Here is a 23,810-nt window from a genome sequence, read left to right on the forward strand (position 1 = left end):
CTCTCTCTCTCTCTCTCTCTCTCTCTCTCTCTCTCTCTCTCTCTCTCTCTCTCTCCATAAATGTCTACACCTGACCAGTAAAAACCCAAATAAAACCTGAACTCAGATCCCTTTACCTGTCCTTGCAACAATCACCATATTGATCTAGTTTCTAGTGATCATGTTTTTACTACTGTTAAAAAAAAAGATAAAACCAACAAAACCAAACCATCTGGGTTTCCTATAGAGCAGCATCCATTAGGTTTTCTATTCTTCATGCCAATTCACTTGAACTTGGGGCCAGTGTTACTTGTGGTGGACATCCTTGTACACATTCAGAGTTTTGCTATTTATACAAGCCCTGATAAAGATCAACCAGGTGATCAGGAGCGACAGCAGAGAGAAAGCAGTCTGAAAAAAGCATGAACAGGATGATGTGTGTGGTGATGTAATCATGAGACCCACGAACTTTGACCCACGAACTTTGATGATATAATCTTGGAGACCTATAAGCTATGATGATATAATCATGGAGACCTATGAGCTGTGATGATGTAATCATGAGACCTATCAGCTGTGATGATGTAATCATGAGACCCATTATTTTGTACGCTAACCAAAACCATTTTAAAAGGAGTCCTGCCTTTTACTATCTCCAGCCAGAACAGCTCTAGTCTCTTCTTCCATAGCACCTAAGCTGGCTCAGACCTCTGTGACCTCCCCACTGGCACACCTGTACATCCATGCTCATGCCCATTTGAGGCTCAGACTGAGGTTGGCTTTGCTGTGTCCAGATAAGAACTGAGACCTGTCTCTTGGAGACCACGCCCATAGTCTATGTATTATAGAGGACATCAAACTGAATGATTTCACCAAGCAGCAAGATTTAACAGAGAGTAAAATCTCTGTAGGCTCACTAGTAGTCAATCTGTTGGGATTAGCTGGGACACTCAGTCCCTCTCAAGATGGGTGTCTATGTCTCAGTTCTTGGCAGGAGACATGGGTATCTGATCACTTTCCTAGATCCAGGGCAATCTCAATATCATAATAGTCTACTGAAAGTGCTATTCAAGGCCAGCACAGTTATGTGGCTGGATAACTCTTGCTGCCCTGGGGCAGAATGAAGCCCTTTGGTGTGGTTTTTACGCAACTGACATTTTTAAAGTACCTACTATGGGTTGTACCTAAAGAGGAAGGCAATGAGCTGGGAGTAGTATTCAGAGTGAAACTGTCAGTCTCAGGTCAGGCTCCTGACATCTTCTATAAAATCAAACTGAGGACGGGTAAGAAAGTTCCAGAGAAAACCCAGAGAATCCCTTCTATTGATGCTGGTGCTGAGCTTGGCAGCTGCCCTTGAGTAAAAATGAACTCCTCCTCATGGCAGTGGGACGAGATGCTGATTCCAGCACCTGCCAGAGGCAGACAGCCGAAGTCACAGCTGCGTTGGTCAAATGAGCTTGGAGACAGACCTCAGGGGCTTCTGGGGCCTTGATGACTATCAGCAGGCTGCTGCACTCTGCAGGCAGTTTATTGGAACTGGGTTCTTGTGCCTTCTCCACCCCTCTGGGCTGGGTCTCAGGATTCATCAGAAATGCAGGTGGCATATCTAGACAATCAGCCGATCTGAGCTGCCACTGGGAAAAAGTATGGGCTATCAGAGAGCTCCAGAGATATCAAAGGGATCCCCATGAGGGTACAGGAGTCAGGGTACCAAAGTGAAAAAGAAGGATCTCAAGAGAGAGGCAGGGGAGTGTGTCTGACTCGAGGCTTTTATCGTCTGGCTCCTGAGGCACGTCTTCTTCCACAAAATGAGCATCTGATAGAACTCGGATGGATTCTGGCAGCATTGAGCTCAAACTGACAGGTGAAGAATAGATAGGAGGGGGCTCCGTGGTGTGCATTGGCAATACCAGAAAAGAGAGGCACGGAGGCGTCAGTAAGCAACGGGAAGGTAACAGACCAACCACACCTTAAGACATCTCTCCTTGGGAAATCATCATCCTGTAGGGTACACGGCAGGGAACAGGCAGTTGCAAGCCCATGAGAGTAAGGCCTCTGAAGTAAGACTATTATTCAGAGGTAACAGTTCTTCAAGAAAAATCCTAGACAACAGACTTATACTCGCTCAATAAGAAAAGCCGTGTCAAGCTCAAGACCTGTCAGATAGAGATAGGAGATTCCTTGCTCGGGATAAGAGAGAAGAAATACAACTTCTAGGGTTGTCCAGACATATTCCCACATATTTCCTAGCCTTTTATTTTAGTTTCTAAAAGCAAAGCCCTCCATTAGTCACCCAGACACTAATTCTAGCGCCCTCTCTATAGAGGACCTCCTGCTATTTCAGGACACTGGCTTTTTTTTTTTTTTTTTTAGAAGAATGTCCCCATCAGTAAGAAACATCAGCAGAGCAAGGGACCCACCCACTGTGACTCCTCGCTGCATCTTGATTTTGTGTCACTTCTCCAAACCTTGTGAGTTCAGGACAGCTGGCCTTCCTGGTGTCATGGTGCCCAGAGGATGGCAATTCCTTTCCATTTGTTGCCACTGTCTGTGGCCTTTCTACAAAGATGGGTCTCCCATGGTCTCATTTGCTTAGGTAAAGAGCCCGGCCAAGACAGCAGAGAGCAGGGGCATGGATCTTGGAGACCAAGAGCAGCATCGGAAAGGCAGATGTGAGCTCATTTAAGCAACCCCTTCTCTGCTCCGCACTTTGATTCAAATAAGCCGTGCATGTCTGACTATATGAATAAAGGCTTATGTTCCAAATGATAGGTCCTCCGAGCCCACTATTTTGTAAGTAATAACTGAAGCCGGTTTATGTTGTAATCTAAGGAAATAATTTGCTAATTATATTTTCCCCTCCCCCGCTTTTACATCTCTTTTTCTACACACACTGATTCAAACACCCTTTCTCATTTCTCTGACTCAGCAGATGGGGGGGGGGGTCTGGGGTTGTCTGATTTAGAGACAAGGAGACTCATGGGAAATGTGGTGCAGCTGAGAATGACCCAGCCTTGTGCAGGCCAAGACAGCCCTATACAACACACACATTAAATGCAAGACTCTGGAGGGTCCTTGTGCTGTGTTGGGATAAACTTGAAGCTATAACTACTAAGACATTTCTGTTTAGCTACAAGATACGGAATTGCCTTAAAAATAACATGGAAACCACCCTCTAATTACATCTAGATACAATTTGCTTTACTTGATGAAAAATAATCTATGCAATCTTCAATGTCTACATTTTTATTTGAGGTTTGAAAAAAAATCAGACATGGAAAAATAAACAGCCGGCATTCTGAATTCCCTCTGTGGTGTGCACTTCTCTCATGTGCTCTCTTAAGATTCTCAAACACCATTTGCTCAAGGACATTCAAGGTCAAACAGAATGAATGTGCTTCTGCTCAATGTGGCCCTGTCACCTTTGTCTCTCTCCCCAACGTAGGGCAGGTTGGATTCTGAGTCACTGTGTGAACACAACTGTTGGTTAGGACGACAAAATCAACTTCACAAAGGACTTTCTGCAAGGAATCCAACCTCAGCAGATGAAACCTGTGTCTGTGACCAAGGAAAGCAGAGGGGCAGGATGTCGGCCACCACTTCTGCTCATTGGGCGGGGCTCCAAGAGGAAGTCGAGTGCATAAAAGACCGCCATGTTTCCCTGGTCCAGTCTTGAGATGAATCGCTTCGTTGAGCATGCAGCGTCAACCTGAGGCCACAGCAAATGGAAAGCCTAAATGTTTGCCTTGGTTTGTAGCTGTCTCTGATGTGTTGTCCCTAAATGGGGCCCTTCCCATGGATTTATTTCATCAGCAACTTGTTTTCAAACGAAGGACTTGATAACTCTGATATGCTTTTATCTCTGAAAAATATGCAATTTTTACTGGTGACAGAGCTTTTCAAAGTTTAATTTGTATGTTGCCTATCTATGAGTTCTTGCTGAAGGCTGCCCTTGTTAGCACAGGGCTCCTGTTTCCTCTCTGGTCCCCTGAAGCTAATTACAGCTGCAGCATACTGCAGGGGTAATCGATAACCTCCTATGGTAGAATGGTAGATCACATCCAATCAGACCCTTATGCAATTAGTCCAGTGGACATATATGTGTATGCCTTAATTAAAACAAAAATATGATCGGTAAGAGATATGCTTCCATTCATGACTGGCATTCTGTTTTGACACATCAAATTTGTTTATTCAATGTATGAGCCTTCATGGAACTTCCCACTGATCAGGTAACTTGGATGTTGGATGCATTCCCCTCAAAAATATTGTGAAGGGATAAAAGGTTGCTACTGAGTATTTTACATTGGTATTCATTAACATTTCGATACAAATGTACTTCAGATACCAAAGGAGGCCCTCCCCAGGTGAATTGTTATTTTCCTAAGGCAAACCTCAGAGAGTAGAGAGGATATCAGGAGACTGTGTGCAATAGGGCTCCCAGTTCTGTGAAAGGGTTAGAAGCCAGGGTTAGAAACCAGATCATACTCCCAGGACTCAATGGAAGGACAATTCTCCTCCCCTTTATTCACTTGGCAGGAAACATGGTTGCCAGTATGCAACCATTAACAGATTCTGAGCCTGACCACGTAAAGCAGTCTTTAGACATATACCTAAGGGTCTGCTTAGGCAAGCAGGAGGGCTCCAGGAGACGATGTGTGGCTAACAAGTCAGATGTCTCAGCTCAAGTGTCCCCTCCTGTTCTGTGTATTTGTACCAATCAGTTCACCTTTCCAGACCCTGTGCTAGCCTTCTAGATCCATAACCTACCATTCCTCTTGTGTGGGACAGTCTGTCCTGAAGGTCACAGAATAATGTCATGAAGGTCATAGAACAATATACAGGAGATGTTTGATGACCTTGAATCCAAACTGTTCTAAGTTGTGGTCAGAAGCAAAGATGCTTCCGTGTGCCCTGGCAGGGTTTGACTTTAACAGAGAGGGTAGCATGTCTCCATCCCATCCCTAATGGCCAGCCAGTCCCAATCAAAGCTGTCTGTGCCAGACAACATGAAAACCAATGTATCAGGGCTATCACCATCTACTGTGGCACCCTTTACAAGTATCTAACCATTCCTTACATACAGGCAGCCTTGATTTCAAGACAGATAAGACATGGATGGCTGTTCTGTTTCCTCCCGCCTGTCCACAGAAACGTGATGCAGCTTTCTGCTAAAGCACTGGGCTTCTTGGGGCCTTCTTCTGAGTCACACGCATGAAGTTGATGCTGGAGCCGGTGCTACTGATGAGGGGAAAGGGCTGCGTGTATGAAACCGTCAGTAAAACATGGGATCATTGTCATTGCTTTCAAAAACATAGCTAATAGTTGGAAAGCTAATAGTTGGTAACGTTTGTTCTACATGTGACCTCGTAAGTATAAGAAGCAGTAAGAGTTGATCTTCAATTATATTCAGCTTCTCACTCAAGCAAAGCTAAGGAGAACAACAGTCAACAATCCAGGTGCTGTGCGAAGGCCACACCCATCCTCTTCTACTGGGCTAAATGAGAGGTTCTACATGTGGATGTGACCAAGGATTTTTTTTTTGTTGTCGTTGGGGATCACAGAACAGTCTGTAGTACATAAACACTCTGTGGATAACATACATAGAAAGGTGAACATTAGTACAAGACAGAGTCTGCAACGTTCACTCGTGAGGCCAACCTCCATTTGTCATCCATCCACACTAGGCTGCAGTCATGTCCTTAGAATTCACTGCTATTAAATAAGATATGGAAGAATCCTTATCAATAGCATCTCCTGCTCCTAGCCAGTAGAGAGAACAGGGTTCAAGCTGTTAAAACTATTACCACCACCACCACCACCACCACCACCACCACCATCAAAAACATAAGCTCAGCTTGCTTTACAGTCCAGGTTACAAATGGTCCCCTTAAGCCACACCATGCCCCAGAGCCTTCTGAGTTTGGAATTAGCCCTGTAGCAGTTCTTCAACAGAAGCCCGTGAGGGCCACAAGAAGCTTTCTTAAAAACAACAAAAGAGTTCCAGCTGGGTGAAACCGTTTCTCAACCGAGCTTTTAAAACTGGATTTTCAGATATACAAGAGGACAGGGGACAGAATACTTGGTTTTCTTTTGTCTTTTCATACTGTTTTTCTGGATAAAGCTACGATGTTTCTGCCAACGATACAGACAGCAGGGCGGCCAGAGCGGTGAGCACCATCATGGGCAGTGAGCTCAGACCGCAGCTGGGAGGAGCAGCCATTGATTTTGTGGTTATGTGGCTGGAGGCACCAGAAAGACCATCCTTTCCGTAATCATTCTGTAAGAAAGAATGTTTTCATTATACCCCACAGCACGTACCCACTACATCATGTTGGATTTTACCCATGTTCTCTATCTCTCCTTGCCCTCTCCATAATGGCCAGCACTCTCACAAAAAGCTAGCCTGAGAGTTAAGCACTGAGACTGAACTGGCCAACTTTTAGTTTTTTGAGACGGGACCATAAACTTTGGTAAGATGTGGATCCTTTGGATGAACTATTAGCCAATGCTTGCTGCTTGATCCATCATACATTCTTTTTGGTGGGAATGTTTAAACTGGGGGGGGGGTCACTGCCATTGTGTCTTCTTCTAGCTATGACCTGGCTTCTTTCTGACTCCTCCAGCACTGGGCAAGGAAGGCTGGAAGAACTGTCTGGAGAAGTGTAGCCCAAGGACAGACAGATGGATCAGACTGTATGTCATGGACAGACAGTTGCCAGAGTCTTTTTCTGATTCCCTAACCAACCCACAAGAGGTTTCATAGAATCTCAGAGTCTCCTAGCATGGAACAATGGGCTTAGAGCTGAGGCTGACTTTCTGGTACAGATCACAGTTGTACATTTCGTTCTGACTTTGCAGTGAATCTTAATTCTGCACTTTCCTCCAAAGGCAGGTCAATACAGGCTGATGAGACCTTTTCTGGATCCGAGACTTTATTGGTCTTCAAATATTATATATTACATACCCATTTCCAAAGCCTATGCCCCTATAAAGAAACACAAAAAGAAATGCCACTTACATCAGAGAGACAGAGATGTGTACTGCCCGACACATTGGATTTCAGCTTCTGTGCCTGGAGAGAGACAAAGGAGGGAAAAAAGCACTCAGACATAATAGGGAAGAGTAATTAATTATGATCCATTAATCAACAGTCTAGGGCAGGGCCAGATGATAAATACAGGAGCCACAACCGTGAGCCCCATCTGTAATTTACAACATTCAAGTGGCTGCCTAATAAAGAGGTAGCAGGTAAGGTTAATTTTAATTATATATTTTATTTAACCAACTGTATTATCATTTGAACACAGAATCAATATAAGAAATTAATGAGATATTTGGCATTCTTTCTTCCCAGGTCTTCAAAATACATTCTCTGACCCCGCAGGTCTCTGTTCAGGGATGCCTTAATTCAGAGCTCAGCAGCTACCTGTCACTGGTAGCTTTTTTGTCTCAGGGATGGCACAGGCAGGGCAGGGACATTGAAGAAAGAGCTTTGAAGTGGTGACTCATTTGTCTTTCTGGGTGTTAATTTGGGGAAAGTGCTACTTTAAAACATCACAACAGACACGCCTGCATATTAGTTATATAGAGACCCGTGGAAACCCTTTCCTTTGCTGATTTGCCAAACTCCCCGCCCCAATCAACAAACAGGAAGGAGCTCTTAATGTTTCTTTAGGATGGGCATGGGGCAGGGAAAGTGAAAGAATTCAGTCCCTGGGCTCATGGGGCTTCTTGTTTCTTGGCAAACAATTCCATGTTTGAAGTCAGAGCACACTGAGGGACTCTCAGATGGATGCCCTCCAGGAAACATATAGCCCTATAGACCCTGTGGTACTCTGAGTTAGAATGGTCGCCATAGCCTCACATCTTTGAGTGTTTGTTTCCTGGATGGTGAACTGTTTGGGAAGGATTAGGAGGTGTGTGGCTTTGTTGGAGGAGGTGTGTCAGTGAGGTAAGCTTTGAGGTTTCAAAAGCCCACACCAGACCTCTGTCTCTCACTTTCTGTCTGTCTCTCACTGTTTCTCCCTTCCTCTCCCCCTTCTCCTCTGTCTGTCTCTGCTGGCAGATCATGATGTGACGTTTTTAAGCTATTGCTCCAGTGTCATACCTGTCTGCTTTGGTCATGTTGGCTCTTCAGAGCAATAGAATAGTAACTACGAGATCCTAAAACTTAAAAACTGACTCAGAGGTAGTTGCTAGAAGCTGAACAGTGAAGGCATAAAGCTCTTTTCTTCTTAGCTGGACCCACTCCCCCTTTGGGCTTATGCCTGAGCAGTCAGTGGATGGGATGTTTCCATTACTCAGATAATTGCAATGAACAGATCTTGAAAGCTACCCAGTCAGTACAACACTTGTTTTACAAACATGGACAACTTAAGCCCAGACAAGTTAAATGGCTAAGGTGCTTATAAGACAGGATATAATGGAGACTCCACAGGGCTATGAAAATATGCTCTTCTCTGGAGCGTATCACAGTCTCTTTTTTGGGGAGTCTCTGCCCTCCCCAAAATCCACACACAAAAAAAAACTCTTCCCATGACACTCACCCTGAGCCCTAACAACAGCAGCCTTTGACACCAATGGGGAGCTTGTTTGTCAGGAAGGGAAGCCCTGGTAAATAGTCATCACCTTTGAATTGAGGAGGCACCTGAGCGACCAGCTCTGAGGGCATGACATTAGCAGGCTGCCTGTATACTATGAGCAGTCGTGACTCACAGAAGACACATGAGGCTAAAACGACAGCAGGCTCACCCGAGGAGTAATTTGTTGACCATAATGCAACTGGGAAAGCATCATAATCTTTACCTATATTTGCATATGCCAGCAGCGAATATGAAATAGAAACCTTTAAGCATGCTTCAAGAACAAGACACTGTGAAACATCCCCGGGCTGTTCAAAGGTCACTAAATGTTATGTATAAGAAGATCAGAGGGGAAATTGGAAGCGGAATTACACTTACTCAAAAGCCTACTTTTAATCTGTAATAATAGGAAGCCCGATCCACTGTCCTGCTACCTATGGAGAATAATGTCTAGGGTATCATGTTTTATTCGTAGTCAAGTCTGGAATTGTGCCCAGACACCCAAATGACCCTGTAACATTCCACTCTGCCTTTTCTTCACTAGACCATAAGATGCAAAGACAAAATCCCCACTGAGGGACTATGCATAACTAATCCATTCACTGACTGGTTTGGGGATGCAGAAGGACCTCTGAGCCATAATACAGTGTGGCCTTAAGCTTTTTCTGTAGTGTGGTTACAGCCAAGCAGCACCTCAGGGGACCGCTGTACCCCCTAAGAGTTCACAGTTGGGTACCACCCTCTCTGTGTCAGCCAGCAAGCACCAGTGAGCTCGGGATTTGCTCAGTGTACTTGTAATCTACAGTTCTGTCACTGTATCTCTGTCTCCGGGGAACCTCTGACAGCTTTAGGAGACTGTTCCCATGGTTAAATAATTATACTGGGACTTCTAGTAGCTAGCCAGAAAGGGCTGCTGTCTTCCCAGTTGTCCTCATGGGTTTCCATACACATGGGTAGACTTCTATGCCCCATCACTGAGGACCCACACTAAATAAAATGTTGCTAAACTCTCCAACAGGTCAACACGCCTACAGCTAAACTGCCAGCTCATGTCTTTACTGAGAATGGATGCAGTGATTATTTATTGGCTCTGAAAAATACACTCAGAGCTTCCCCAAGTCTGTGCCACCTAGGGGCTCCTGTTCCCCAAACAGCATCCAATGTACCTTTCTAACAATTAGCCTGTAGCCTGGAGGACCATCCTGGCAGGCATACCTACACAAAATTCCGAATCCAAGCGAGAATATGGTGCCCAACTTAGAGAGGCTTCCCATGGTAGCCTTCCCAGAGTTTGCACTAAGAAGTCTGGCTTTCCACAGGCCAAGGCAGGTCTATAGCACTTAGCAAGTTTCCTGTAGAAAGAACTAGTATTGAGGATGTCACCTGGAGGATGAGCAGGGTAAACACAAGTCTTGCAGGACCTACCCAGCAGGGGACACTGTAAGGTGTGTGGCCCTGATGAGGAGGTGAAGGCAGCCGGTTCTTGAGCAATAAAATCAAAGGATTGCATACAGATGTGAGATGTTTTTAATCCCTCACTGATAAGATACAGGCCAAAGAGTCCATGGAGATCCTGGAATTAGCTACAGACCAAGGGTTGTCTAGTACTCACGCTGCATGTGATCCACACACAGAGGGGCAGAACGAGGCTCACAGATGTGAACAGTGGCTGGCTGCAAGCCTAGGAATCTTGTATTCAGCACGAGTCCCAGTGACCTCTGAGTATCAGAAACATTCACTACTGCAGCCCCAGGGCCTCCTTGAGAAAATCTGGGCCTTAAAGTACCAGAAACCTGTTATTTCCATGTTTGGTTGATTTTCATCCTGAATATTTTTTTAAACATCATTAAACAATCAGTCTAGCTAGTCAGTTGTGATAAATTCAAACATAAAATGGCAGGGTGCCCCCATTTCAATGACTGTTGAGTGACTGTCTAGTAAAACAGTTTTATTTGCTGAAAACTGAGATAGAGTCAAGGAAGTTAAAAAAGACAAACATGCACACAAAACACACACAGAGACACACACACCACACACACACCACACATAAAGACACACACACACCACATACAGACACACACATACCACACGTACAGACACACACACATCACAGACACACACACATCACACAGACACACACACACCACACACACACACACACCACACACATACTATACACACAGTAAACACACAAACCACATACACACAGACTGACACATGTACCACACACATACACACTCATCACTCACACAAACACACACACAGACACACACACACCACACACACACCACACATAAAGACACACACACACCACATACAGACACACACATACCACACATACAGACACACACACATCACAGACACACACACATCACACAGACACACACACACCACACACACACACACACCACACACATACTACACACACAGTAAACACACAAACCACATACACACAGACTGACACACGTACCACACACATACACACTCATCACTCACACAAACACACACACACCCCTCCTGAGACTTGACAGAGAGTAAACTAAGCTCAAAAGTGGAAAAGCAGCTGTCATCAGTAAAGTGTAAACTGGTAAAGCCAGTTCAGTTCATAAAGAGAAGCTGGCACAGGATGTGAGGGTCTGCTGTGGTCCCCTGATAACAATGTCATACATGGTCACCTGACTTGGGGCTCAGGCAGCCCACACCTACATGGACACTGACTTAGCACACTCTGGCTTTAAAACAGGGTATATCTCTAAAGATAGGAAGAAAAGGAAAGCCTATTCTGTTTCTGTAACAGTTAATTTGAACAATTATTGCAGTAGGCTTAAAAAATGAATTATTTAATGACCTTTATGAAAAAGTGCTTCCTATCTGTTAATTCCTGGTCCTGTGGTTTGGGTGAAGACTCCCTACTCTGCTTTGTGTGAAAGGTCACCATCAAGATGCAGTACCTTGTGGTTTTCATCTCAAGGGTTAAAAAAGGCAAGTGGATGCTGGGAAAAGCCTTCCCTACATTCTAGAAAACCACAGCCCAGAAACTTGCCCTTTAGAGTCTCCATAAGCTTTGTCCCTCCAGCAGTTGTTACAAAATTGTCCCTGGTGGTAATCAACAAGTCCAGGCTTGTCACATAATAGAATTTCCAGGGCTCTGTAATTGGGAGGCCAGACCTCACCAGACCCTGGCACCAGAGGGTTAATAAATGCATTAGATGCTGTTAACCTCTGGTACCTGGAGTCAGAGCGGCCTCTCTACCTTTTACCCGGCCATCAGCATTTGCAAAGTCAGTTTCAGTGCCAATAGCACTCTAGTGCAGAACACATGTAGCTGGCAGCAGAGTCTCCACCTGCTTCTGCCCACAGTAGGCTCTGCAGGACTTTGGGGACAGCTCAGGTTTGTGAGCAGCACGCCTGGCCTGTTTATGGAATTGGAGACTTAAAAGTGCGCCCATGCAGAGCCTGGCCTTTGCTGCCCCAGGACTCCATCTCTGTGGAGAAGCCAGTGTTTAATCTCGGGTTTTTAGGCAGCTGTCAGCCAGCAGGGCACGGAACATTTCTCTGTACCCTCCATGCGGGAGAAAAGCCGTCGGTCCGTTCTCCGCTCTGACTCCAGGAAATAAAACCAGAAGAAGCTCCCAATCCAATAGTAACAGACTGTCCAGGCTACAGCCAAACAGACATAATTAATGTGCTCTGGTTCCTTTCTCCCCTGCTTTACTGATTAGAGAGATTTGCTATATTAGGAACCTGTTTGCTTAATGACAGAATACAAGCAATAAACAGAGAAGCACACAGGCTGTAAAACACAATCAACTCTGCTCTCCTAAGTACCTGGCTGTAACTATCACACTTGTCAATACCAGCTCATTAGCATAGGAGCCTCTTCTGCAGCATCAATGGGACCCTGGCTGGGGAAGCCATTGCAAGAGGTCTTTCTGAAGTAGTTGAGACATGAATGTCCAAGTTTAAATAGGCATGTTTGACTTTCTCTTGTGAGACCAAATGGATAGAGAAGGATATGTACGTCATCCCAAGAGAAACTGAGCAGGCTGACTTGCTACACAGGCACCATTTCTTGAATGGTACATGAATCACAGACTCACCTGATGATGTACATTTAGGGTTAGTACTTGTTACATAACGAGTCTACTGTGTGCTTTATTTGCATCTGCCCAAATTGACTTCTGTACATAAAAAGAAAACAGAGGAAAGCAGCAGCCCAGGGGTGAGTCCCAGTGAGGCTGTGAGCTACAGTGCTCTCAGGCCTTTCGCACTCTGCAGCTTTCTGACTCTGCAGTTTTCGGATTTTTGCTTCTGACTTTTGGGAGAACTGCAGAGATTTTTATTGCCAATCTGGTCATAAGCAGTTGGCCGGCCTTTCTAATATCTGTCTCTTTTGAAACTCACCTTCTCTACCGACTCGGGAACAACTGCATGCAGCCACTGGCCTGACAAATCTGCAGTAACGAAGGCTTTGCAAACAAGTGAACACATAAACAAGGCCTGCTCAGAGCCTCCCGGCCTGACCGTTTGTCTTTCGCCGCCTGGACTTAGCATGAAAGGGACTCATTTCCTTCCAGCTCAGTTCTGTCAGGAAGAAGGAAGAGACTCAGAAGTGAGGCCAGTGGACTGGGGGCCTCCTTTTAAAGGGTTAATTATGGCCATCTTTATCATTTCTACCATGGAGACTGCATAGTTCACCCTGACCTCCTGTCCCAGAACACATTTCAGTGTTGCCTGAGCCTCAGCCAAAGGCTCTCATTGACGGAAGCACTTAGAAGGCCTGGGAAATGGTTCTCACTCAGTATTGGTTCCAAAAGACCTAGCACAGGCTCCTGAAGACCCAGGGCAGGCTTTGTCAGCTGCACAAACTCAGCCTGGTCATAAGGCTGGGTGAGGAACATCAGTGGAGGTGACTTCCTTACCTGGAGTAGGCCTGACTCAGATCCAGTATACTGTGTTTAGACAAGGCTTCCAATAATGAGTCCCGGTGAGCTAGTAGGAAGTCGGACTTGTGTGGTGCACCACAGCCTTAAAGCTGACAAGGAAACAAGGTCCAGAGTCTGGAGGGTCTTAGATTCTGACACCAGCCTAAGTCAGAGTTGACCTGTGTTCCTGTCTCAGCTAAAGCTCTTATCCCTGACCAGAGAGAAGAGAAAGGGGAGGCTCACTCATGACAGGTGTATCCAACTCTGTTAAAACCTAAGTGCTGGAGGCTGGAGGGCTGTCTCAGAAGCTAACAGAATGTACTATTCTCACTGAGGACCTGAGTTCTGTCCCCAGAACCCACACACAATGGCCTGTAACTCAACCCTGGAAAATCCACCACCCTTGGTCTGGCCTCAGCAGGCACCTATACTGAACAAGGGCACTTTCTTTTTCCTTTATAAGACAAGTCCACTGAACAGAATTTTCTGGCTCCTGTTTAACATAAGCTATATTAATGAACCAAGAACGACAAGCCTCGTGGTTTAATTTTCCTTTTCCATTTTATTCATTTACTTTTAAGAGCCAAGATCTCATGTAGCCCAAGGTGGCTTCAAACTTGCTCAGTAATTGAGGATGACTTCAAACCTCTGGTTCTCCTGCCTCTATCTTTCACAAACTGGGATTACAGGTGTGAGACACCGTGCCTGGCTAACACCACAATGAGGGTGGATCACAGGGCTTCCTGCGTACTAGGTAAGCATTTTACTATCCCTACCAAACAAACCACATTCCCAGCCTCCAGTTTCAGTTGCTTTAAAATGGTGGAGTGTTTGTTTGACACCCACAGAGGAACTAGACTGCCATCTCCTTTTATGCATTCTATCCCTCTCTGCAGACTCTTATAATTGCCTTGTTCTTCACTAACCCACAGGCAGTATTTTATAAAGGACTCTCCTTTTACTTCATGATTTCAACTCAGATTTTCTTAAATCAATTATTGCTTTGTGTGATTCTGTTCATCTACATGTTGAATAAACAGCACCCTTACCCAAGGACTGAGTGCAAACACACGCAGCATTGGAAGCTCATGTTTCCACCAAGCAGGACAAAGGGCACTAGGAACATTCAGTGGCTTTGAACATGAGTATGTTTACGAAAGGGCAGGGCGGCTTCTGAGAGTACTAAGTGAGAGTACTAAGTGAGAGTCAGTTAGGAAGGAGTCCACCACAGTTCAGAAGTTAGCCCTGCTACTGGCTTGCTTGGTAAAAAATGATAAAAGGAACACAGGCTGGGAAAGGCACGTGTGCATATGTATGCATGTGAGCATGCACGTGTGTACTATGTGTGTGCATCTGTGTGTGCATGCGGCTGACATTAGGTTAGATGCTTTCCATCTTATTTCTTGCAACAGGGTCTCTCGCTGCACCTGAAATATCATCATCCATTCAGCGGGACTGGCTGGTTAGAAAGCTCTGGGGATGGGCCAGTCTCCCCTCTCCCTCTTCCAGCCCCCACTGCTGAGGTTAAAGAGACAGGCCACTGGCTTTTATGAGTGTTAGGGATCGAGACCCTCATGCTGGGTGTCAAGTTCATTATCCACTGAGCCATCTCTCCTGCCCTATGAAATTCTGTGGAAGTTGCTAGTGACACTGCCTCTCTTTGTTCTCTGGACAGTAGTCTTGGGTTGAGAAAAGACATTACTATTAGAATCAAATAAAAGAAAATGCAAACTCTGAGGCTAATTTGGCTTCCACGAACACTTATCTGAAAGGAAAGTGCTTCATGATCATCTTTAAGATTTTAAAAATGGATGCCATGAAAGAGACACAAGACAGACATATATCCAGGAAGACATGTCAACACTCCCCATTAGCTGAGCCGTCCCTCGGGTCTCTCCATCAGTCTACACTTGAAAGGATGCTCAAAGCCCACGGCTGTGATTCAACACTAATGGCATGATGGTGAGAAGCAGCGCATAGACCGTGGCCTGAAGCTCCATGGGATGTCGAAGTTGGGCTTTCTTCTTGTTTATAAAATTCCACAGGATCATCTTATGCCTGTTTTGCTTTTCCCCATGTTGGAGCAAACATGGGTTGAAAAACAGACCACAGAACTGTGTGTTTTCATTCACGGTTAGCTTGCTTGGTTAGTAAAATATTCAGACAAGAAGCAATTATGAGCAGCGGTTTAGGAAATTACGCCCAATTAACAATGATGCTAAACAATGTGTGAAAGACGTTTTGGTCCGGGGGCGGGGGCGCTTCCCCGGGGGGGGGTGAGAGGGAAGCCATTCTGCAGTGCAAACATTCCCAACAATGGTATAAGGCAAGAAGGATGGTTCTCAAACTAAACATCCATTTTCTAAACATATGCAGTTGGAAATGCAAATCGGTAGGAGCAATGGAAAGATTCATGCCATCCTGAATGGAAAGTGTGTGCAGCCCGCCTCACCGGACACACATCCTCATTGAATCAGAGGATATTTATTAAGCCTCTCATTCTCTGGTGCATTTATGTGCAGCTGAGTGCAGACCCATAATGGTCTTATGACTTATGGTGCTAAGTAGGGTTTGATATAAAAAAAATTAAAAAAATATCTACTGTCTCAAGACCAAAGAGGCAGACACTTTGGTCACTCTGTTTAGAAGAAGGTACATGCTTAGTGCTGCAAAATAAATGATAGGTAAATAAGATTAATCTGATTTTAATTTTTTTAAATTATTGCACTTCAGCAGAGAAAAATATTACAGAAAATACAGGAGAACAAAGTATCCTAAAATGATGACTGTGATTGTCTCTACTGCTAAGAACCTCCACTGAGAGTCCACCTGCAATTTACTAACCACCTGTTGTGGGCGGGTACTTCCGTTTTGTACGGGTTGGACACGGGGGTTCAGAGAGGTTGTTTCTACAGCTTGGAGTGGCCACACAGAAATTTGAACACACTTTCTCAGACCTCAACACTCTTGAATATTGGCTCCAGGTCAGACCCCTGTTGGTTCAAATAATTCCTATGTTAAACCTTAGAAGTAAATTTTTCTTTCCTGCTGACAGATAAAGACATTACCCCAATAATGATTGGGGTCCCACAGCCAACAGGGACAGAGCTAATTCAGGTAGGAACAAAGTATAAAGGGGTCCTCCCAATCCTGAATCTGAATACCAGGAACAGTGTTTGCAAACATGGCCACTTGGAGAAGCCAAAGGTCAGGAGAGACTGAATGGCTTTTGCTCTCTTAAAGATCTATGGAGTAACCGCCTTGTATCAAATCTGAGGACTCTGCCATTGAGAGGCAGACAGAAGGACAACCATTTTGAGAGACACTCACTCAGTATCTGTTAGCGCTCAATTTCCGAATTTCCCCTCTAGATACTGTCCTCCATAATATGGTTCCTCTAGGGCTGGAAACAAGAGAGGCAATGGAGAGGGAAAGAGGTTCAGAGCAGATTTCTCCATTGTGAGTTCCACAGTTCCAGCTCTGTGCAGCCTATTATTCAGGGAGGCGCGGTTGGTTAGAAGTCCTAAGGATAAAAGGTCAGGAGGGAATTCAAGAAATTGGATTTATTTATAGTATATGACCTAAGTGTGCTCAGAGGTATTCTCATAGGTTACCCAGAACAAGAGAGCGTATTTATAGTCACGATAAGGCAGACATCCTACTGCTTTTTATTAAGCATGGTTATTACACAGCAATTGGGTTAAGCAATTGTCCAAGGCTGAATTACTGTCCTTCTGATGGGCTTGGCCACACTGCTCTCTGGACCACAGGCCCAGGTAGACTTATGACTCTTTCCTGAATGTAGTAATGTGTGTGTGTGTGGGGGGGGTTGTCTTCAGATCCCATCTTGGTGTTTGAGATGAGAGGTTTTAAACAAGGAGAAGACACAGTAAACATGTAAACATGAAGAAGCAGCTCAACCTGAGGCCACATCTACAGGGAGCAGACCTGCTTCATAGAACTCAACTTCACTTTCCAAATGAATCTTGGTGTCCTATCGGTATGGGTTCCTCATAGCTCATGGTCAACAGGGGGCACTCAGGAAGAGAAAACAGCCATGGAGAACTCTCACTGGAGCTGGGCGATTCTGATCCGTTTGATTGTCTCAACCCTTTTAGACAGTGAGGATCTCTATGCCCACAGGAGAGATGACAAATCCGAGGATCAGGAGATCCAAAGACTCTTCATCTTGGTCTGTAGGACACTCTGATTTTACTGCAGAGCCCCCTTCAGCATCATCTCCCCCGAGGATAACTCCACAAGGTACAACTGCCGCCTTGTCTTACAAAAGCACCTTGGAGAGCGACCATCTCCCTATTGTTTGCGTGATCCTCCCTATTGTTCGCCAGCTGCTGTTACTTTGTTGCTTGAGAGAAATTAGCTTAAAATGTGTTACACAGACAGGAGAGATTGCTCAGTGGTTACAAGGATACTTACTACTCTTCCAGAGGATCTGAATTGGATTCCAAAACCTGGAGGGAGGCTCAAAACTATCTGTAAACTCCAGGAGATCAAACCCCTACCCCCAGGTACTGCAAGCACATCCATATACAAAAGATTTCAAAGATGCATTTCGGTCTTCAGGAAATGAATGGAAGTGTTGCCTGAAGTCTCCACAGGCCACAGAATTAGTAAGCACAGCCATCTAACCCCATTATAAACCCAACTAATAAGGAACTATTACCTCAGATCCCTGAACTGTATCCCAGAGAGGAAAGAACCCTGATACAAGGGATGAATTCTGGTAAGTACCCTGTCTATGGAAACACAGAGAGGGACCTGAACCAGAGGCAGTCAGCCCAAGAGCCACACAGTACTCAAGGGCCCTGCTACTGAATTTCTACATAGTGTGTGCCACAAGACCCCGTCTGTAGACCTAGTCTAGAGTTACTTAGTGTATTAATGCTGGTTGTTCAATGACCCGTGGCATATTCTAAAAATATAGTAACATACACTTCAGTTTCAATGACAAAATGAGACACAGCCTTGCCATGAATGCTACATTGCTAACATTTTTATAACTCACGATAGCATATAATTAAATAATTACAATGTAAAACTCCCACATTTGCCAGCCACTTTACAGAACAGTGAAGAACATGCTATTCGTGAGTGTTAATAAGAGACTCTGCTTAGGAACCAGAGTTGAGACTCTGATATCAACGAGAAGTCTGTGAAAAGGGAGATGCTTCTAAAGACAGAAGCAATTTATTGTCTGCTCAGCTGAAGCTTCTCTGGCCTGGCTGGTTCTCCTGCTCCTGTGCTCACTCAACAAATAGGTTTATTCTATTTGCAGGAGATTAGGGATAAAAGAGGGGAGAGAAAGAGGAAAACTAACCTAGAGTTACTGCACTATGTGTGCTTAATTGGGAAGGCATCTTGTTGAGAAAAATAGGTCTCTGTTGAAAAGGGGAAACGGGACATCTGGGTTCATTGAAGGTGTGCAGTAGATTCTGATAAAAGCTATTTTTCTAAGTCATTAAATTGGTTTTAAGGAACTTTACATCCTCCTTCATTTGAACAATTATTAAACTATAAAATAGGATCGCACAATTGCAAAAACTGTAATCTGAAATTTTACAGCCAGCTATAAAATGCCGTATTATTAACTATACTGAAGATGCTGAAGCCCATTACAACTTTTTAAATGAATTACAAAAACCCTTTACTGCTGATGAAATAATCTTAAATTACAACATTATGTATTCTAACAATATGCTGAACCTGAGCTTGCTACAATACAAACATGCCAATCACAAAGAAATCGTTACCTGAATTAAGTTTTTACAAGCCCACAATCTGATAACAGCTGCTGCCTGGAGGCGGCCCAACACCTGATCTGCAGGCTGGCTGGTACAGCTTGTCTTCTACACAGCTGCATGTTCCAATGTCCCCTCCAGGAACAGAGCATCAGAGTGGAAAGGCTGCACAAGTGATACTTAGTAGGACCGCAGGGATTTAGGCAAGGATTGTGATGTCCTTAATATCATCTCATAATGGAAATCTGTCCATCCTTCCTTCTTCCCTCCCTTTTCCTCTCCTCCCTCCCTCCATTTCCCTCCTTTCTTCCTTCTATTCCAATTGCTCAGTTACTGGGACATTTGCACAAGCACTATTTAACATGTAGGGGGTATGTATATTTCCCTACCAGGAAGCCTGGCCTCAAGATTCAGTTCCTGTTTGGGGGGAGTTTGTTATAGCCTGCTTGCTTCCTCAGCCATTTGGGCTTACATACACAAATCAAACGCCATTCAGGGTCTCTGGATCGTTCAGCAGCCTTAATGGAATACTTCTCGATTTTGAGTTCTGAATTCAAGGTTCAAGGACTTTGAGAACACTCTATAAAGCAGTCATGTCAGAAAGCATTTTTATGATAGCTTCTTTCCTCCCAGGGATAACTGGGTTGATTCTGGGATTCAGCTTCCTCTGAACTCTTCTGCTGGCACCTGAAAAGAGGAAGATCAAGTCCAACCATCCTCCTGTGAGGACCTGGGCCCACCCTGTAGGCCCTGGAGCCACTTGGCAACTTGGTCCACGGTGATGCCACAAGTCCTCTCTGGAGTCAGGAAATAAGAAGAAACAGGCCGAGCATCTCTGGTCCCAGCATCATGGCATAGCTCCCAGATCACGGAAATAAACTCACTTCAGGCACACGAGCACTTTGTGTGGAAAATGTTGAGTATGCCCAAGGCTTTTTTATTAAAAAAAAAAAAGGACAAAAATAACACTGAGCTGTAAAAGACAGGCTAAATTCCACAGAAATGGCAGAACACCTTCAAAGATGGAAACCTAATATGAAAGTTAATATTGTCAACTTCTCAGATTTACATAAGGGACAGACCTCTGGGTATACATACCCGTGAGGGCTTATCTGTATTGGGTAAGATCCTGGGCATATCTGTGAAGGATCATCTAGATCAGGTTAAGGGAGGTAGAAGAGCCACTTTAACTGTCGACAACACCATCCTGTGGGCTGGGACCACATAAACAGAGAGTGAGGCAAGCATTAGCATTCATCCTGGATGCTGTGCTGCCTTGGGTTCCCGCTGCCATGCCTCCCTCTCCAGGATGGACTGTATCCCCTCCACCAGTAAACAAACCATCTCTCCTGAACCAGCTTCTAGTCAGGTGTTTTTGTCATAGCAAAAAGAAATGTAAGACACCGATGTCACCAATACTGTACATCCCAAGGCTTTAGTGTTCAGGAACCAAGAACTTTACTAAGGACTCAACGCTGGCAGCTCTGTCATAGTGTCTGAGTTAGGGTTTTCCTGCTGTGAACAGACACCACGACCAAGGGCAACTCTTATAAGGACAACATTTAATTGGGGCTGGCTTATAGGTTCTGAGGTTCAGTCCGTTATTGTCAAGGCAGGAGCATGGCAGCATCCAGGCAGGCATGGTGCAGGAGGACCTGAGAGTTCTAATCCTCATCTGAAGGCTGCTAGCAGAGTATTGGCTTCCAGGCAGCTAGGATGAAGGTCTTATAGCCCACACCCACAGTGACACACCTACTCCAACAAGGCCACACCTTCTAATAGTGCCACTCCCTGGGCCTAACATATATAAACCATCACATGCAGCTTTAAAATGCTCTCATCCTCAACTCTTCTGAAACTCTCGTTTTCCAGTCCATCCTACTCAGGTTTGGGAGCAACCCCAATCATCCACTGTGTCCTATGTCAAAAGTCTCCTCTGAGATGTCCTTCTCAGGGTATTTTCTGTGTGCTGCAGGGTCACAAACATCACTTGGAAGAAAGGACAGTGAGGTCCCAGAGGGCCATAGACTCCTGCACATCTGTGAATGGTAAGAAAGTACTCAAGCCAAAGGTCAGTATCACCTGCGGTGCTGATGGCAGGTCTCACTTGGGTGGAAGTGCTGTTTTGGGAAAATCATAATTTCCAAGTGTGGGATTCGGGCAGTGATAGGTTCTGAATGTCTCATCTCCAGTTCTCACACTGAAACCCTGTTGCTGCTGAGACAACACGAGGAGGGGGAAAGGAGTTTGGCAAGTGACTACACCGATGAGTTCTGAGGCGTGACCCCAAGGTGGGACATATGACTTTCTCATGAAGACACTGCAAGAAGGCAGCCATCTCAGAAGGATGTCTTCACCGGGAACTCAATCGCCTCTGCCTGAACTGTCAACCTGATGTCTTTGCTCATGCCCCATTGGCAGCATGTTGTACAGAATCTCACAGAGACTAGGGGCAGCAGCAGCCACAGCTCCCAGATTCACTATTGTCTACACCTCAAAGGCAATCCTTACCACACAGGCTGGAGACAGTGGTAAGGGGATTTTGAGGTGGTCTTCTTGTTGGGTAGTGATTCTGAGCCAAGGTTAGTTTTATCCTGAAAGGGGATATCTGGGAAGCTTGGTGACACTTCAGGTTGTTATGATGGGGGAAAGGGTGCTTTTGAAATGATACTAAATTAAATATCCTACAATGCCAGGACATCCCTAATAATTATTCAGACCAAAATACCTAGAGTATCAACACTGAGTAAGCCTGACCCAAGAGAACTGACTAACTCACAGCAGTGAGGTCCCTAAATAATTGTGAATGAAATACCTTAGACTGCCCTATGGATGTGCAGCTCATGTCCAGCAAAGAATTCCAGGAGAAATACTGATGTCTTATGAAGTATAGGACTCGAAGCTATGACATGGTCTCATCTTTTCCTGTCAATTACTGAGTCTATCCATACAAAGCTGCACAGGCCACCAAGATCAGAACTTATTCCCCCTCCCCCTGGAATCAGCAATGCTTGACCCTCTGGAGCAGTTCATTTTAGTAAGGGTGGGATGAAGGCAGTCAAGGATTTCTGTGTTGACAGTGTTACACATTGACAAGCGTTGGCCACTCCCTGAAGCCACTTACAACCAATAGAAACTCTCACAGCTTAAGCTCTGAGGATATGACAGCTCTGAATAAGCCATAAAGACAGAATATAGCATATCCTATTAATAAATACTACAGGAGGCTCTTCCACCATCTTGCCCACCTCACAAGTAAACAAACTGAGGCAGACAGGATAAGTAACCCATCCTGGTTTTCATGGCTAGAAGACACTGAAGGGAGCCCAGGCCCATTTTCAACTCCAGTTCCCCCTATACAAAGTTTGGCAGGGTGTCTCTAAGTCTGTAACTCCAGTTTAGAACAATCCACTGATATGGTATTTCTACCTAAGAAAGGATTTGATTGGCTTTATTCCCTCTAGATCCTTCCAATTTCTTGACAGTGCTTTTACTCATCTGCCCCATGGATCAAACTTGAGCATGTGGTGACGAGATACTTCAAGATGAACGTAAAGTCACCAGAAAGGCCAACCTTGGGTTCTGAGGGGTGAAGATTTGAGACAAGGGAGGTCAAACTGACCTGACTTCCAGTGAATGTCTAGAGAAGTCTGAAGACTGTGTTCAGTCACGTGGAGGGCAGGGTCAGTGAGTTAGTTCCTATGCCTACTTAATGCAACTCTGATGAAAACACTGGCCACTGGGCTGCATGAAGCTTCCTGACTGGTAAGTACATTCATGTAACAAAATAATAAAATGCACTTAGTCTATGGGGGAGACCATCCATATAAATCCCCTATGGGAGCCCACCCTCTCTGGTCTTATTCATACCTCCATGTCCTAATTTGTATCCTTTACAATGAAGCTATTAAGTATTGCAATCTGCTGAGTTCCAGGAGTCATTCTAGTGACCAGGAATTGGAGCCTCCTGAAAATGCCTGAATCTTTAACTAGCTGGTCAGACCGCATGTGGGAGGAGAGCCCAGAAATGCAGCTGGCATCTAACAAGAGGCCAGCCTTGATGGGGCCTCTGGTCTGCCATGAGCTCCTAGTGGTAGTTTCGAGATTGAGTTGTGTTGTGGTACACCAGTTGGCATCGGAACAGTCACCATTACTTTTCTTTATGCTAGTTTACGAGCCATACTGACACTTCAATCTGCCAGATGTTCAACAAGAATTTAGGGACTGATTTAATCTATAGTGATGAATAATGCTAGTGGAAAGTGAAATGTTTAAAGTCCTCTGATTTAGGTGATACAGAACAGGCATGCTGAACACATAGAGGACGAGACATCAAGTTAGTATACCTCCTCTCCCGGTGTATTCCTCCGTCTCACCTGAATTACTGACCTCATGGGCTACTCTGTGGCTTATTCACAGATAGTGTTGCATGTACTCTGCCTTATTAACACCAGACTGTAATAGGATGGAATACCCATGCAATTGCTCTTGGCGCCACTCTAGTTTTAATGTATTTGTGTGTACATGTATGTGCATGGGTGTGAGGGAGGTATTAGCACGTT

At 44.9% G+C, this 23,810-nt stretch overlaps 1 protein-coding gene across 2 annotated transcripts in view; it reads right to left on the bottom strand.

The window, feature by feature from the left end:
• Positions 1–4,467: 4,467 nt before the first annotated feature.
• The window catches only part of Gfra1 (GDNF family receptor alpha 1), a 213,444-nt gene continuing 194,101 nt past the window's right edge, over positions 4,468–23,810 (bottom strand). The window contains exons 10-11 of one of the 2 annotated variants that reach the window (XM_028775302.1): positions 7,001–7,054; positions 4,468–6,259 (exon numbers count right to left, since the gene is read on the bottom strand). In XM_028775302.1, the coding sequence (XP_028631135.1) occupies positions 6,104–6,259; positions 7,001–7,054 (210 nt within the window). In that variant the 3' untranslated portion in view covers positions 4,468–6,103. The remainder of the gene's footprint in view (positions 6,260–7,000; positions 7,055–23,810) is intronic. The other variant, XM_028775311.1, reaches the window with a different exon arrangement.

Source organism: Grammomys surdaster, unplaced genomic scaffold (genome assembly GCF_004785775.1).
Source record: "Grammomys surdaster isolate TR1022 unplaced genomic scaffold, NIH_TR_1.0 66, whole genome shotgun sequence".
Taxonomy (NCBI): Eukaryota; Metazoa; Chordata; class Mammalia; order Rodentia; family Muridae; genus Grammomys; species Grammomys surdaster.